Source organism: Ammodytes marinus, assembly GCF_949987685.1.
Source record: "Ammodytes marinus genome assembly, chromosome: 19".
Classification (NCBI taxonomy): Eukaryota; Metazoa; Chordata; class Actinopteri; order Uranoscopiformes; family Ammodytidae; genus Ammodytes; species Ammodytes marinus.
In genome coordinates this window covers 20,504,291-20,522,796 of record NC_137223.1, presented here as the reverse complement: position 1 = coordinate 20,522,796, position 18,506 = coordinate 20,504,291, and the positions used below count along the sequence as shown (strand labels likewise).

Here is an 18,506-nt window from a genome sequence, read left to right as displayed (position 1 = left end):
GTATGTGTGTGTGTGTGGGTGGGTGTGTGTGTGTGTGTGTGTGTGTGTGTGTGTGTGGGTGTGTGTGTGCGCAAGTAAAAAAACACATTTTGAGACTGGAGGAATGTGTGGCTGCCATTGTGTGTGTTTATCTGTCGAAGTGCCATCAGAGTGACTGAGTCCACTTGAGTGTGTATGTTGTCATCCGTGACAATGTGTGTGCTTTTCGGTGTGTGTGTCTACAGGGGTATACCTTTACAAGGACGTTGGAGGGGGGTGCTTGACCTTTGGGTCACAGTTCAAAAGCGAAGACACACCTCTATCCATCCACCTATTCAAGCCGCTGTCGAAGCGCTCCCTTGAAGTTAAATAAAAGATCCCGCAACAATAGGCGGCGCCAAGTGATTTCTTTGTTTATGTATTAAACCTCGGCTCCCCTTTTTCTTGTCTTTCATTCCCTCTTCCTCCCACTTACTCCCTATGCCACCTTTGTCAATGGCTATTCCAGTTTTACCCACAATTCTCCTCTTTAGATCCCACGCAGAGACCTTGTTGAATTAAACAAACATGGTATGTGTGGGTTAAGACGTCAGACCGCAAGCAACTTTCTGTCTGGCCATGAAGTGTCTGTCGGCTGCGTTTATAAGCAGGTGAAAATTATAGGGAAATAAAGTGTTGCTCTGTCAGGTGCAAGGGTCCCACTCACGCTGAGTTACGGTGCAGTAAATTAAAAAAAGACGTGTACAATGGATTTTTCACTGCTCGGTGTCTGGCAGAGGAGTAGCAGTGAAAACCTTTATGTGTATTTGTCTAGGACACATTTTATTTGTGTTCATTAACATGGGTGTTAATGCTTGTTTCCTGTGCTTGTTTGTGTGTCCGTCTGGGTATATGCTTTGTCAAATGTGTGAAATCGAACAGCTGCGGATATGCTAATCCCACTTTGTGTGCCAACTCTTTGTTCCTGCTAAGCACTTTTAAGTCTAATGAAAAGCGCTATACAAGTACCATGTTTGGTATTTTCATTTTTACCTCATACTATGGCAGAGTTTCGGCTATATGCCTTTTCAGTGTTGTGCGTTTCCTCGAATGCACCTTTCATCATATGTTTAGTCTAGTTTAATTATTTATTCCCCCTTAGGGCTACCATAGTCAATATCTCTATGTCAACAGTGGGTGGGATTTCTTCAAGAAAGTGCTCGTTCGTGGTGACCAACCCAGAGAGTTATTACTAGACTCTGCAGTCCCCCTCAGCCATATAGAGCTTTATAGCATATTGCAGCTCATTGTTTTGGTTTAATGGCCCGCAGCTTAACTGTTTAGGTCCACTGTTCACTGTTGTTCCTAGACTTAACAGCCTGCTGCAAAAAAGCTCAGAAAAACCTTCCTTACACTACCTGCTCAGCACCAAACATGAGACAGACAAGGTTATCGACTAGCTGGTAAAAAATAGTGCAGCATTTGAAGACCAAGATATTTACCTCAGGGTTTGGTAGAGAGCAAAAGAAGAGTGAGTATTGCATTAATTCACCAGGACACAAACCTAACTCTGAATGAATCATACTCTTTCTCTGGGTGTGTAAATCATCAGCTGTTTGTTAAGAAGTTCGTATCAGCTTAAGAGTGATTTTAATGTTGTGATTAAAGTGATGTTCCGCTGCCCTACTGAAGCCAAATCAAGCACTTTTTAAGTGTTTATAAAAACCTATTTATCAAATAGTATCAAGTGGATCCCAGTTTTGTGTCATGCTTGGGGCCAAATATACATTTGCACATGCACGAGCATGTAGCACTGTATTTCTGTATCCGATAAACATCCTACAAATACACATTTTAGCTGTAAACATTCAGTGATGATGTGTGCAGGAACTGGACTGTTATGTGCAGTGTTTTCCTCTGGTGCTGATATGGCAAAGGAAACCCAGAGATTAGCTGCTGAATGTGCCACTGAAGGGAGTCCAAGCACACACACACACACACACACACACACACACACACACACACACACACACACACACACACACACACACACACACACACACACACACACACACTAACTGTTCTCCATTTAAAAGCTGTGCCAGGTCGTGAACTGATATCTGCATATTGCATTGGCGTCGGTTTATTGAGCCATATGGTTTTTATGTTTAAGAAAGTTAGACTGATGTTTCTTATTATTATTTTTGTCTACGTGTGCATCTGCATGTCTCAGTGCATGTGTGAGTTTGCTTAGTCGGCCTTTGTTAATTCTCTGGTTGAATGCATGAACGCGTGTGCAGAGTGTCTGTCTTAAAGTATTGAGTTGGTGCTTGTAATTCTACTTTACACTTGTGGAAAAAAAAGATGCCAAGCATAGTTAGTGGACTTTCATCTGAGCCATTTCTCCGCAGCCATTTGGATTAATGGGACTTTATTGGATTAGTGTTTGGAATGCTTTAGTTTATGGCGGGTAGAGAGAGAGACAGAGACAGAGAGGGAAAATGGGTATTGGGTTTTTGAGCTGAAATGTTGTTTTGAAGGGTCCTTGCAACAGAAAACTTGCATGCAGAAACACATGCGCAGCACATAAACAAACTCTCTGTACTGCCTTTTGTGAAGGTCGTACACCTAGGCCCAAAAAAAACAGACACGCGCACACACACACACACACACACACACACTCTTCCAATGCTACACCAACACTGAGTCATCCTCCCATAAAAAAAATACACAGTATAAAGGCTCCACTCATGTTTTGCACTTGAGTGAGGAGCCTGTGATGGAAAGATGGAAAGTGACCGAACAAGGGTGGGTGGTGCGCCCGGTCAGCGGGTGTGTTTGGAATCTGCGGAGACGGAGTGAGTTGTGTGCTTGGATATACTGTATATCTGAGTCTGATATAGTTTATTTATATGCGACGCAGCGCCTGTTCCGTCTCAGAGAAGATAGGGTGTGAACGTAGCCAACTTCATGCTTTATCTGCATAGTCTGTGACCCTGTGAGTGTCAGCCAGTGAGGATAATATATAGTAGAAAGAGCTGGCGTACTAAATAACAGTGACAAAAAAACAAAACACTACGCAGTTACTGAGCTGGTTTGATTGATCCCAGCTGTCCTACTTTACATATTCCCTCTCCCTTCTTCAATACGGGGTCCAAGTACTGATGGAGATGTGAGATTCCCATTTCTTCAAAGCTTTGAGTCCAACAAACACAGTGCAGTGTAACAAACCTCAGACCAACATTACCCAGAAAACCCTCACACGACGTAATGCAATAAGGATCACTCAGATGGACCGCACAGACTCTGGAATTACAGCTGTGCTTTGGAAGCGCTGACGTCGGCTGATTTCACGTGTACGGTCGGTGAATCAACTACTCGCGAGCAAATTGTCGTAGGAATGAATGCAGAGCTAGCAGAAGAGGGCCATGTGTGAAGAAACCACAAATAGCTGGAAAGGAAGTGACGGAACTCTCCAAAATAAGTATTTATTCCAAATCAGCTCAAAGCAACACGATATAACTAGTCTCACAGTCCCAGTGAATGTTGGGAAAGATGTTTTATTTCACAAAAAAGTTTAGCGATGATCAGGCTTGAAGTATTACGTGAATTGCTATTGTTGTCAAGAGTAATGACACCAACAGAATGACAGAAGATGATCAAAAATCATGAGGAACATTCAAAAGAAATGTACCTCATGATTCTGTATAATAAGCTTTACAGTAGAACGGTGCAGTCAATTAGTCCTGTTCGCTTTCCCACGTACAGTAGCAATAGGAACAGGAGGTCACCGGGGGCACGGGAGGATTGAAACATGATAAACTCTTTCTGTCAGTCAGACCATGCTCTGGAATGAAGAGGAGGATCACGTCTTAGTTAGGGTGTTAGGGGCACAGGGGAGAGGTGTAATCCCACGTAGGAGGAGAGAGAGAAAAAAAGAAGTCGAAAGAATTAGAACGGAGAAGGAGATGATGAACAGAGATGAGACAGGGATGCAGGCTGATGGAGTGAAAGAGACAGCGAGAGTGATAGAGAAAGAGAGAAAGAGTGAGATGGGAAGCCGGAGACCCACTGGGAGAGCCTAAAAAGCGAAACAAAATTAGTTTTTCAAAAGGTGTACGTGTTTAGAGAATGAGTGACACACACAAAGACAGACACAGAGAGAGAGACAGACAGACTGACGTGAGGACAGACAGAGAGAGGAAAGCTGCTGATTGACTCTACACATCATGAAGGAACTCCTTGTGCGCTCCAACTTTCATCTGTAAAGCCTTCATAGTTCTGCTCAGATGTATCGACGGAGAGTGACACTAATTGACCATAATAACTGACGGGGGAAATAGCAGTGGATGGGAATTCTGGGTAATAGGAAAATGATGACAGAAAAGACTGAAGGAAGTCTGTGTCTTAAGTTTTATCTGAGGTTGTTATCTGGAGAGATAGCAGAGGGGTGAACGCAGGTCAGAGGGATGAGGACAAATTGAGTATGTAGACGTGGGGGAGTATGAGGGAATGTGTTTTTGTCTTGCCATTTTGTCCCTTTCAGTTTGAGTTTTAAGAGACAATGTTTGTTTGGGAGGGCAATGTTCTTATGTGGAATATTTTGGACAGCCTTTATTTAACAGGGGTTATTTTGTTTGTGAGTCGGGGTTCATAGTGGGATTACATTTAAGATGGGACACGGCAGGCAAAAACATCTTCGAAGCAATCAAGCATTGGTCAATTTTCATGCATTTTGTGTAAATGTACCTAAAATTTGTTAGATATTGGCATATTTGCATATTTATTTAAACTAATTTTGTTTGATTTAATGTAGGCTTAGTAATCAACTGACAAAGTTTCCTGATGAAAAATAAAAGTAAAAATATTGGCCCTTAAATATGGGTCAACCTTAAACCTACATTAATTCACATTTTTTAAATAGTGACAAAGGTCCTTTTTCTCAGCACGAAAGAGGACAATAAAGTTTCAGGGCAAACTGCTGGCACATGTGGCAGCTATGAGCGAGATTTTTCCCACAGCATCTGGAAGAGAGCGAAAAAGTACTTCAATGGGAGTGAATATTAAAGTGCTTGTGCCAAGTCTCCTAAAAAAAGAAAAGAAAAAAACATATCCAAATAAATGTTAATGTTGCTCCATATGTGCTGGGTGTGTACGGACCCATGTGTAAAAAAGCAACTTTTTGCAAACACGATCAGTACATCATTTAAAAAAAAAACTCAAAGTAGTTTTTGGTAAACCTGCAGCACTAAATGAGGTTTAACCTATCATTGATTTTCATGTGTTAAATCCAATGATTAATTGGAATGTGTTCAAAGGGCCATCCATGCCATTGCCAAACACATAAATAGTTAGCTCTTTTTCCAATTTTAGCTCCATGTTTTGTTTTTTCAGTTGCACATTGACAGTGAGGTGATCCATCCTCTAGTCTGTCCTATCAAAATGTGTGTTGCTGAAGGGAACATGCGTATGTCAAGCAATACATTTCTGATAAGTCAATCAGCTGACTGCAAAGCAGGGCAGCTAAAGTAAAATAACTAAGCTATCTGAAGAAGGCCACACTTTTGTCTCAGCAGCTGGTCAGCCAAACCAGAGTAGGCAGGCCTATTCGTTTGCTAATAAGCTATCCACATCTATTACATCTCAACTTTATAAGCCAGTAGTAGGCTTTTTGCTAAGATATGCTTAATCAGTCCTAACTCCACTTCTTCCTACTGTACTGTTGTCATGTTATTCCTCCGCTGTAGCTTAGCACAACTAATACCCACTTGGCTATCACCGACTGTTGAAATCTTGCATTAGCTTTAACTTTGGACAGAGTGAAGACTGTGGACATTGTCCCTAATCTCTTACAACGTTTATAATGGATCCCTACACTGCTGTTGACATGATGAATAATTACAGAGACCAATAACTCCATCAGTACATGTGCACAGATGAAATGTGACTAAGCTGTAACCTGGACTTGACATGGATAACACCAATCCTCTGGTCTTACTCTCGAAGGAATAACATACAAAAGCACATTTCACAAATGGTTTATCTTAGTGGCCTATTCCAGAAGCACTCCCTACTATATGTCCTGTCAAATGTCTCAAATGTTTGAAGATTAACATGGAATAAACATCTGAGAGGCAAAACATTTTACTATCACCACATGCTATTTGTTTATTGAATGGAACCAACAGTAGTTTTTCTCATGGATATGCAGTATAAACCCTAGAAGGTTACGTGCACATGTGTGTGTGTGTGTGTATGTGTGTGTGTGTGTGTATCATTGTGTGGAGTTGGGGAGGCGTACAATGGTAGCCATTGTTGAAATCATGCCGTTATCCTGAACCGATCTGACATCTGCACTAGCGGACAATTTCTCTTGAATTTCGTACAGAAAAATAATCAGTGCAGGGTTTGAGATATTAATCTCGGAACTCACAGTGGAGCCTCACGGTCAACAAGTGACCAGATTTATGATGATTATTTTCTGCAAATCTTTCCTCCTCATGCCTGGAAACAAAGAGTGTACACTGTGGGTTTATGGGTGTTTGCAAGATGACTGCTGACTGTGTTTGTGTCAACGCCTCACTCTGAACTTACAGTAAACTGCCAGTCATTCATGTGTCATTTCCTTTCGTCTGTGTTTTTGTGTGTGTGATTTCATAGGAACTGGTGTGCCTATGTGGTGACACGCACTGTTAGCTGTGTGATGGAGGATGGGGTGGAGACATACATCAAGCCAGACTACCAACGCTGTACCTGGGGCCAATGTCCTAGAGTTGCGTGAGTATCTATGACTCTCTTAATTCCCTGTTCATATTGCCCGTGTTTTACCTCTCTGTTCCTGGAATCTAATCTGTATTCAATCTTGCTCTTCCAACTCCCTATCCATCCATCTTCTCCCCCTGTTTCCTGTCTTTGGATACAGATTTCGCTCAGCCCTCTTTCTTTTCTATCAATGTTCTCTCAGGAGAGTCTGGTCAGGAAGGTCTCTCGTTGTTGCTGGCCTCACGTGTAGCCAGAACATCATTACAGTCATAATAACAGCTCAGTATTTGGCGGGTTAATCCCATTTAGTTAGAACTGCTCTCAGACCCACACATATTACACTGTCAGAAATAAGGGTACAGTAGTAGACCATATCTGTCCCCAAAGGTACAATCTACTCCAGTGTACCCCATAGGGACAATAATTGGACCTCACAGTGTCTTTTTTATTGGCCAAAAAGGTACATATATACTGTATGTTTCCCAAGCAGTGAAAGGTTTTGATATAAAGTATTTCTTCTTAAATGTACTGTACAAATTTGAAAATGTTACTGCATTGTTCCTTCTTGAAGGCACATTTGAACCGGAAGGCTAAGGTTGAATAGCATTGAAATACAAGTTTTGTGAGTAGATTTGTAGCAAAGCAAGTTTATCTTTATAGCACAATTCAGACACAAGGCTATTTAAAGTGCTTTACAAGGGCATACCGTACATCAAGATTGGACACTGCCCCAGTGTACCCTTAAAGGTACAATAATGTGCTTTATTTTCTGAGAGTGTACTGCGGTGTTGCTCCACTGTGCTTGGGGCAGATCTGGGGATATCCAATATTACAAACACTGGAGCAGATTTACTGTAGATGATGTGATTTATTTAATGATTTTTCCACATTTGGATGTTTTGCCTGCAAGACAACATTAATCAAGCACCCCTGGTGTTTTCGCCTCTTTTGAAGTTTTCACCATGTTGTTTGGCCCTGCCTGCTTGATCCCCTGTGCCTGCCAGGGGCCTAGGCTTAAACCTGGGCTATGCTAAGAATGAAGCCGACAGGGGGTTCCAGACACCACAGTCTAGTCTCCTGCCCTGTAAAAACAATCTCTTCTTCTTACTCTTTCTTTTTATGACTCGTCCTGTTTCTTCCTCTCTCTCTCTCCAACTGGAACAACTCCTCCTCCCTCCATCTCTACAAACCCTGTTTTTGTTTTCCCTCTGAGAGAACGTCTAACCCTTTTTCTCACGCTCTCAGAGAAGGGAGCTGGACGATGAAATCTTTTCTATGGCACCGAAAAAGGCCCCGCAATACCTTTGGTGATGTTTGCGGGCTGGCATAAAGGCAGTGCCTGCCACAGGCAAGCAATGTGCTGAACTTTCAGAGTCAGGGCTTATTAATGTGCTGGTGACGGCAGCCATAAATCCTTAATGAGACTTGAGGCTAATTCTGGTCCGCGTATTGCACTGTTACTGTAACAGGGAGTCTCTTCAGTCACACGGCTGAATGGCACATTGATGAGGCAACTACAGAAGAGTTTCCAAATAAAACATTCATATCTTTTTTTAGAAGAATAGTCTGCTGAGATTTAGTGCCGGCCAAATGCAGTTGATTGCTTCTTGGAAAATTGGACAGGAATAACATAACGTTTACAAATCACTCGTATTCCCATTCATCTTCAGCAAGTGGTCAGATTTCCAGACACACTCAGTGCACATTAATATCAACAGAGAACAGCGGTGGTCTTGTATTGGTCCCTTAACTTGGTTATCAGCATTTTCTATCTTAAATCTCTTGTTTCATCCTCCAGATACCGGACATACAGGAGGCCGAGGTATAAGGTAGCTTACAAGATGGTGACAGAAATGGAGTGGAAGTGTTGCCATGGTTACTCTGGGGAAGACTGCCACAATGGGCCGCCGCCGGTAACCACGGACACTCAGGTCAATGGAGGGCGACCCCGCGTCACGCAGACAGGCCACAACACAGGCGGCTCACAGGGAGGAGAAGGTAGAGATGCTTTCATGTTATCCGACTTTTCGGTGGGTTTTTAAATACATCTAGGAACAATTATATGTGAAAAAACAGCAAGGCCATTCAAAGTGCTTTACAGGGGCATACAATACATCAAGATTAAACATAAGAAATCGCATTTAAGAAATAGTAAATCGTAAAAACTAAATTGACTTTGCATAAAGCTGCTGTTAACTTGGTTTACATCAAAAGTATTTCTCTGTCACATTACATATCCACAACTAAGGGAGTAACAATCATAGTTATAGTTCTGATTATCAGTTATTTATCAGTTTAACACTTAAAAAGTATAGTTGATAACTTCATCAGTGTATGTGAGAGTGGTTTGAAGAGATGTGGTTGACAGCGCTGGTAACAAGAGCAAAAAGCTTTGATCCCATTTTGATTCAAATGTTCTTAAATGACATGACATCACTTTACCAACTGAGCCCCGCCTTACTTCAGATTTTTTTCCTGTGAGAAAAACAAAGACAGAAACAAATATAAATCTTTCAACTGAAACCAAAAAAGTTTAAACTTTTACCCAGAAAAAGTGCAACACCTAATCTCTCTTTGTAGAAACATTGGGTTTCAGGGCCTTTAACATGCAGTATACACCATAACATTTATTAACGTTCTATGCTTTATTGAGTTTGTGTTTTGACAGCAGTAAATATAAGATCTTGAGCATGAAACAAACTCCATACTTCCTCTTTCATACTGGTTGTAATTCCCTTTTCTTGGTCTCCAGGTGACGCTGAGAAGATCAGACAGCTGGAGGAAACTGTCCGCGGTCTGTCCAAAGACCTCCACAACATGCACACCACCATTCAAGGCATAAACCAGAAGCTGTACGTCAATGATTTTCAATACACCCTGTACTGCCAATGATTTATTTAGCAGGGTTCTCCTGCACACCAGAATCCTGTTTACACTCTGCTACACTTTGCTAGTTTTCATAACACAGTACACTGGCGGATGTATGGTTGACTGCATATAATTTTCATGTTTACTTTCGTTTAATTCAGCAAGTCAGTTTATTGACAGGGGGGTACGCTTGTTTATTAATGTATATACAGAGATTTGTAATTATTGGGTAGGAAGGTATAAATAGTTCAAAGTGAACACAAACTTAATGTAATGCTACATAAACGCTCAATGTTCGCTTAGATTTTAACTGTAGAATCATTTAAATTTAGACTAAACCTCTTGTATCTTTCCTTCCTCCACTGCTTTCCCGTGTACATGATACATTGTGGTAATTACTCTTTCACCCTCCACTTTGCTCTCATATATTATTTAACACACACCTCTTCATATGACAATTGATTACCAAAACGTGTTGTGCTGTACAGGCCTGGTCTGAATGGGGCCACTGGTGTCCCTGCTGATTCAGCTCAACCACACATGAAGGAAACCATCAACAACATCCAGAACAAGCTGGACCATCTCGAAAACAGGACACAGGTAATTTAACTGTCTCTTTCTTTTAACAGCCTTTATAGTTAGATTTTAGATACAAGAACAGGCCAGTTTTATTTAATTGGGATTTTTATTTGCCTGCTCAGGTCCATGACCAGACCATCAACAACCTGGTAAATGGAGGGAGCAATGATTTGGATGGAGGGCCCAGAGGGGGAGGGGGACATGGGGGGAATCAGCACAACACTCTGAAGGAGGAGATACTAACGGAGCTGGAGAGGAGGGTGACTCTGTCCTGTTCTGCCTGCCAGGTAAAGCTCCATACGGCAACATCTGATCTATGAGCCTCAGCCACACACACACACACACACACACACACACACACACACACACACACACACACACACACACACACACACACACACACACATTACTCTTATTATTGACGTTTTTGGATGTCGCCCAGTGTAATTTGGAGTTGATGTTCGTGCAGCTGTAAATTGTTTAATCTTTTTTTCCCTGCGGGCGTCTGTAAGTGATTTCTGTTGCCTCAAGCAGTAAAACCATTTAAGCCACATGCACGCAGTAATACAAGCAAAGAGCATGCCCACATGTACCACTGCACTAAAATATAAACATACTGTATAAACAAGAGGTGAAATAAATATTAAATAAAAAAATTGCAACCAGACAATTTGGTCTGGTTGAAACAATTGGGGGGGAGTACATAAAACAAATATATATTTTTTTATATTTTGAGGTTTTATTTGCCTTATGTTAAAGTTTAACCATTATGGGCCCCCCTCCCCCCTTCCTACCCACCACAAGACCCCCCATTGCTTACAGTTGTTAAGCATATTTCTTTATTTCTGTTATTGTTGTTGTTGGTTGCCGCCGAACTTCAGCACCCATTAATAGTTTTTATTGAGTTGAGAAGAGGCTATATGCAGTAAACCCTTTCCAAATCTTCCGGGCATCATAGATACTAACTTTCCACCAAAGAAATTATGCTAGGGAAGCATCAAAAGAATCCTGTGTTACAGGGTCTTTTACCTTAAGACAAAGCATCATTAAATTAAACATATTTAGATTTTTTATTTGCTCTAATTGTTCCCATAGATTTACTTTAACCTCAGTGTGCCGACAGTTCTGATTATGCTGAATGGCCACTGGTAAAAGAAAGACATTCATTTATTAAATGATTTACATCTTACAATGTTGGTACATAACTGTGTTTACCTAAATCCACTTGAGGCTCGGGGGGGATCCTGAAATCATAAAACAAAGACATAACTAAGTCACACCACCTAGTTATAAAAATGAGTCTAAGTGGTTTTATATTGTTAATAATAATGGTTGTTTCTTTCAGGCTGGTGTGGAGGACCTGAGGCGGCAGCAGCAAGAGGACAGGGACAGGATCCAAGCCCTGGAGAAGCTGATCGGCTCCATGGACAAGCACCTGAGGCAGAGCCTGGACGTGTCCCGCAGCCAGACCGAACGCTCCCAGGCCTGCTGCAACTCAGTCACTGAACTGGAGAAGAAGTTTTCGAGCATAGATGTCCGCGTCACCTCCACAGCCAACAAGTGCGACACTATTAAAGGGCGGCTGGATAAGGAGCTCGCCGGGACAGGTGGAGGAAAGGGGCGCGTGACAGAGGACAGGTTGAACGGCAGACTGAGAGAGTATGAGAAGAGGCTCAATAACACGGTGAGGAAGACCGATCAGAGGTGTACCAACACTGTGAACAACATGAAGGACAGTGTGCAGCGAGATGTCACACAACTACGAAACATGGTCCTGAGTCGGCTGGACGACCACAGCTTCAAGATCGGCAAGATAGAGCTGGACGTGGCCGTTCTCGGAGACACAGTCACTGACCACAGTCGACGTTTGAGCCAGCTGGAGAACATCACAAGCTTCCTGGACAGAAGGCTAACGTCCACCGCAAACATGTGCAACGAGACCTGCGGGCCTAACGGAAAAGGTCGCAAGGCCGACGACACTGTGAAAACCTTACAGTGGAGAGTTGTGTCCAACCAAGAGGAGATCCAGAAGTTCAACACCCGGTTGAGGGATGTCACTGTCTCAGGTGACTCGCTGAGTAACAAAGTGATCAACTTATCAGAGGATTTCAAAAAGATCATAGACGTGATGGGGGAAAACGGTGAGAATTTCAACCGGATCGTCACGGAAGTTGAAATGTTCGGTCGCGATGTCGAGGACTGTTCTATTTGCAGCAGCGTAGAGGAGGACCTGCGGGCGCTCACAAACTCCACCGTGAGCGGACTCGACAAGTGCCAGACGGAACTGACAGATCTCCGGAGAAAGGTGGACTCTGGAGAATCTGTGTGCTCCCAGGTGTGCTCCAACCTTCAGGAGGAGGTGGGGCGACTCAGAGAAGAAGTGGAGGAGTGCACCGGCCAGTGTAAAGTCAACATCAACGATATGAAGAAACGGCTGGACGGCCACCGCGACCACAGTGGGAGATTAGGAGGGGATCTGAAGTCCATCCAAGGAGAACTGGCTGGGGTCATGTTCACATTTAACTCCATCAATGACACTCTGAAGGGCCTGGGAAGAACCGTGCAGACGCATGGGAACACGCTGACTGATCTAACTAACAGCAATGACAACATAATCTCTGAGGTAAAATGACGTGGTGATGATTGAGAAAATATGCCTATAATGTTGCTATTGCTTTGACAATAGTTTATTCATGTTTGACCTTAATGATCCTTCGAACTAAAGTAATGTCTAATCATAAACATTGTTTGTGTCTTTGAAATGTGAACACAACTATATAAACTCTAACCAAACAATTTTAGAATCTTATCATTATTTTCCTAAAATTAGTACCAGATTACATAGTTCTCTCCAGGAAAGTTCCAAGGAAAGCATTATGACATTACAGACCCATTTTATTTCCCAACTCACCATGCTGCCAGGAATTGAATTCTATTGGGACAAAATTGGATCAGTCTTTTGGCTGTAGAATACAAGCCCCCTTCATGCCGTATACTATAAATATCCTCAATGGTGGCTGCTGCCCTGCTGGAGAGGTAAAACTATTAAATATTTCATAATAACAGGAGTAAGAGTCTACAGCCATAGCTGCTCTGAGGGGCTGTATTTAGGCACGGCAGTGCTTTTTGCTAAATGCAGCATGCTAACAGCATCAGAATGTCAATGGTAACATATTGATGCTAAGTGGGTATAAGGGTGCGGGTATATAATGTCTGTATAAAATCAATTATATATTTCAAGATATTTTTCACAAAACCACAAATATAAACCTGTTGGCACTACAGAAAGTATCCTGTATGCCAACGTAATTGAAATTCATTGTCTAGAGAACCATCATTGTCTATGTAAAATGTAATGCATGTGGTGGCATAACCAACAGCAATTCACCATGCTGTGGCTAAAAATGTTAATGAGAAAAAAGTTTGTTGTAATTTCTGTTACCATTTTTTCATTAGTTCCTTGTTGAATACTGTATGTATTGGCCCCTTTGAAGGGCTCAAGCCTTAGGTTGGGAAGCATTGTACGGTATCATGTAGAACTTTACCCTCAGAACAAAACAGATTAAGCTACTGTTTTGTTAAACGACAGTGGTAATTAGGCTGATGATGAATGTGTTGTTTTATTAAACTGTATACTGAAACAGAACTTTGCTTTGTGGACTTCAAAAACAACATTGTTCCAATCAGACATGCCTCATGGTTATCCTGGCCACAGTGTTTTCACATAATATTGTTATAGTTGTGAAAATATTTGAGCATAGTACAAACATTTGAGATTTTTGACAGACATGGTTTAGATTATATTCTTACATATTTTTGTGTGTGTAAAATACCGTTGGAAAATAAATTATAGCATAGGTTGGGAAAAAAAGTATATTTACACTGGGACCTTGTCAAAAGAAACTCATCCAAAAGACACACTTTAACATGTACCTAAATTCTCTACAAGGTGGACGATTTGCAGAAGGAGCTGACGGAGCACGTTGATGACTCGAAGGTTCGATTTGGCGGCCTGAGCGATGAGATCCATATGATAAGGAGCAACTTTGTGACGGAGATGGGGGCGTGCCGACTGTCCAGCGACGGCCTGGACCGAAGACTGTCTAAGCTGGAGGGGCTGTGCGGACGCTTTGACACTTTCTCAGACAGCCTGGAGATGATCAAGGACGGCCTGAACCGCCATGTGTCTGGCCTCTGGAGCTGCGTTAATGGACTCAACGTCACGGTAACGTCTCACGGAGATCGTATCGACAATATCCAGAACGTCCAGCTGGAGAACGTCCGCTTCAACATCAGCAGACTGAACTCTTCACTGCTGGATTTGGTCAAGGAGTTCCACAGTTTCATAGAGCAGGACTTCATGGGTGAGTCGCAGGGCATGGGATTTGACTTTTGCACACGAGATAGCACTCAGTCGAAAGGGAGGCAGGGTCAGGGTGAGGGGGAAAGAAATACACCAAAGAAAGAATCCAGCCTGTCATCCTGAGAAGCATTCACTTAAAGAGCCATTAAAGTCTGCAATCTGTCTAAAAGAGGAGTTTTAGTAAACACAAGGGCACATCCTTTTCTTTTAGTTTTCTTGGCTCACTGTGCATGTTTGAATTCTCCTAAGAGCAACTATTAAGCTTGGTTTCCACTGAGCAGTTCAGCAGTTCGGTATGGCTCCCTCCAAAATAGGTAAGGCACGGTATGCTTGATTTGGTACCCTTCCCAACTGTGACAGTGAACACGCAAATAATTGAGTGCCGTACCGTTCCAAACCAAACTGGACTGCTCTGTGCAAACGAGGCTTTTCTGAAACATAGGGCATCCCTGCAATGTCTCATTAAATACTGTCCTCCTACAGGTCCACCTGGTCTGCCCGGCCTCCGTGGAGAGAGAGGCGGACAGGGAATTCTGGGACCCGTAGGACCTCAAGGGAGGGTCGGACCTCCTGGCAAAGAGGGCAAGCAGGGAGTGACTGGACCCCCAGGTAAAGACAACAAACATTCTCTTGCACATTGTTTAAAAAAATGACAGCTGTATTCCTTCTTCTCATCTAACGGTAGAATCAAAAATAAGCAGGCACAATGATATTGTTGGATGATTAACGCTGTTTTCTATGTTTGATCTCACTTCCCAGGCCTCAGGGGCGAACAGGGTACGTGTTGTTCTTACTAAACAGCAGATGAAAGCACTCGTTACTGTTGGATCTTTGTTTTATACTAACTCCTACTCTCCGTCTCTCCTCCGTGATCAGGTCAGGCCGGGTCCGATGCCCTCGTCCCACGCCTTTCCTTCTCCGCCGCTCTGACCCGCCCCATGAGAGACGCTGGAACCATAGTGTTCAATAAGGTCTTTGTCAATGAAAATAACGTCTACAACCCCAAAACAGGTGAGCTTTAGATTGAGAAAGGAACGTGTGTACTTTTTATGTGAATTTAAGATATCAGTTCTTGCTTATCCTTAGTGTTATCTACTGTATATGACTTACTGCAAAGTTCTGATTGGTCATGCTCTTTTTTAACTGGGGAAATTAGCCTGAAATGGGCACAAGACCAGAGCTATTTCTTCTGAAACTGGATATTTCAATGATGTGAGCACCATAGTCAAAATTCCACTGGCAGAAATCGATTGATAGTTAGTCAATCCCCCCCCCAAACCTGAGGAGGGGGGGGGGGGGGGGACTATCTACATAGTTAGAGGTTCAGGTAAGTGAGATAATAAGCATGATTTCTAGGATAAAATTACCATTTTAGTATTTTTATTTTCATGCATTGACGCTTCTTATCAAACGAAAAATACAAGAAAAATGTTGTCCATCAGGAACTAAGAAATGTATGGTCCTTCATGATAAAGCAAAGCAAAGACAAACATTAAGTCTTTCTTGTGATCTTCTTCCATCACTATAGGTTATTTCACAGCTCCAGTAAGTGGGAAGTACTTCTTCAGCGGCATCCTTACGGGCCATAAAAACATGAAGATCGAGGCCGTGTTGTCCAAGTCCAACAACGGTGTGGCCCGAGTGGACTCAGCCGGCTATCAGCCAGAGGGCCTGGAGAAGCCCATGGCAGAGGCCAAGCAAATCCCTGGAGCTCTGGCCGTCTTCAACATCATCCTGCCCATGGAGGCCGGGGACACTGTCTGTATCGACCTGGTCACGGGCAAACTGGCCTTCTCCTCTGAACCCTTGACCATCTTCAGTGGGACGCTGCTGTACGAGACTGTTTGATTGATTGAATGTGGACACGTTGGAATTTGTCTCTCCGGGTGAAGCTTTCGGCTTTCGCGAGAGCATTTGATTTGTCAGCCGGACTGTAAGAGACAGAGCCACATGCTGAGCAGTCAAAGAGACTACAATAACTGGACTGGATTCATTCAGCAAAAAGAGAAAAAAATATTTTATCTTTATGTTATCTGCAAATAAGGAAGTGTGAATTGTGCAAGGAGCCATTGTGATTTTTCTATTCCATGATGTGTTTTTCTTCAAAAGAAAAAAGCCACTGCAGGGTTATCATATTATTTCAAATTTCATGCCGTGCTATTAACTTGAATTCTTTACTGATCACACTAAGATAGTTGTGGGGTTATTGCACTCTCGTCTCTGTTTCTAATGTAAAATTCTTTTCCTCATGCTCACAGTTTCAATTTGACCACAAGCAAATTCCCAGAAACACAATGGTGGATGCCAAACGTCAAATGCAGACGGATGAAGGCGGAGGAGGGGACACAGTCCAAACCACTATTCTTTAGAAGGAAATGCACAAATGAAGTCACTTACAGTTCAGCCGGGAAACCAGAGGATTATATAAATCATACGACAGGAAAACAATGAGGCCTTTTTAGGACATTAACTATGCCCAGAAACACAAGGGGTTGGCCAGGGGGAAGAATAGGGATTTTTTTTTGTCTGTCCTAATAAGGACCATCTTAACTTCTGAAGCAGTTAATGCTATGAAGCTGTTACTATCGCTCACAATAACAAATAATGAAGCTACTCATATTGTCTCTAAGCTACAGATCCCAACTCTTTCATTCATAGCCTACACACACTTCCTGCCTTTAGAAGTCTGATTAAAATGTCTCCAGAAGAAAATAAGTGCCTGAAATCAAGTTTGTAGATATTGTTTAATGGATTTTAAAAGGAACTTCAAACATTTCCTGCACAGACAATACAGCAGATTATATTTGCATCGTGGTGGAAGCATATCAGTGTTTGCTAGCAGTGCGTACGTTTTTCACAATTGTTTCCTCAGTGTCCAGAGTGGCAATGTAATTATATATGTGTCTATGAATTGTATAACCGTAAAGGAATGTAAATATTTTTTTTAAGCAGTTTTGCCCTTATAAGATTTCTACGAGTTACCACTTCACCTTGCCAGGTACTGTATATGTTTTGTATGTGGTTGCCACAGGTGTGCCTCAAATACAGATACCCAGTTTTACACAGCTGATGTCAACAGTCTCAATTTTTGTCTGGACTGTACTCCTTTATTAAATGAGCGAGGACTTTATTTATGTAATCTGGCATTTTTTTGGCCATGGCAAATACACGCAGCTGAGTCGAATTTGGTTTCTGGCTCGTACCTAAGCCTTTTTCATCTCCTTGTCTTGAGTTTAGTGGGTTAATTTTAGACTTCAAGGTGATGGTTGAAAAGCAGTGTCTATAGCTACACTGCAGCGACACCTTGTGTTCAGAATCCTTATCCTCAGACCTGTGGCGGTGTTGGAGAACCATGAACACTAAAGAAGTCCCTTGGAGGAAACAGTGCATGCCTCCCATTTTTTATCAGATTGTTTTGCATTCATTACATATCAATAGGAAACACAAGTCTCTCTATTAATCTTATCTGTAGGCTACTCAATAGCTGTCATTCCACTCACTGCCACTCACACAGCCAAATCATCCCCAGGGACTATGTAAATTGATCTAGGCCTACGCAATGGCAATCAGAGAACTGGTAATTCTACCTACTTAGAGATATAAAGATAGGATAGCCTAGCCCTAGGCCAACATGATAAAATTGGGTGTAGATGTAGTCCTACAGTTTTTATTCTGGTAGTTTTGCATGGACTCCAGAAATAGGGTCTAAATAAATTCTAGGTTACAGAAAAATGAATCCAGTCATTTCAGATCAGAATGTGACGTTTAGGGAACAGAGTGTGGATGCTAGGGGCTGCTGAAAAATAACGCTAGCTAATTATTGTTTACTGTGTTTTTATGTAGCCTAGGCCTGTGCTTGTTTAGTTGGATTTGAATGAAAAATATATATATAGAAAATGTTGTGCAGTAATGTACATCCATCCTCGCTGCAGAACAGGTGTAGCCTACTTGGAGCCGTATAGGTCGTGTTACCGAG

At 42.3% G+C, this 18,506-nt stretch overlaps 1 protein-coding gene across 1 annotated transcript in view; it reads left to right on the top strand.

Moving 5' to 3' along the window:
* Positions 1–17,648, top strand: part of emilin1a (elastin microfibril interfacer 1a) — a 23,477-nt gene extending 5,829 nt beyond the window's left edge. Inside the window, exons 2-12 of the mRNA XM_080047458.1 lie at positions 6,619–6,735; positions 8,519–8,718; positions 9,473–9,572; positions 10,077–10,188; positions 10,290–10,454; positions 11,513–12,790; positions 14,117–14,531; positions 15,014–15,139; positions 15,290–15,307; positions 15,407–15,541; positions 16,059–17,648. Of these exons, the coding sequence (XP_079903584.1) occupies positions 6,619–6,735; positions 8,519–8,718; positions 9,473–9,572; positions 10,077–10,188; positions 10,290–10,454; positions 11,513–12,790; positions 14,117–14,531; positions 15,014–15,139; positions 15,290–15,307; positions 15,407–15,541; positions 16,059–16,378 (2,986 nt within the window). The 3' untranslated portion in view covers positions 16,379–17,648. The remainder of the gene's footprint in view (positions 1–6,618; positions 6,736–8,518; positions 8,719–9,472; positions 9,573–10,076; positions 10,189–10,289; positions 10,455–11,512; positions 12,791–14,116; positions 14,532–15,013; positions 15,140–15,289; positions 15,308–15,406; positions 15,542–16,058) is intronic.
* The last annotated feature ends 858 nt before the right edge of the window (positions 17,649–18,506 follow it).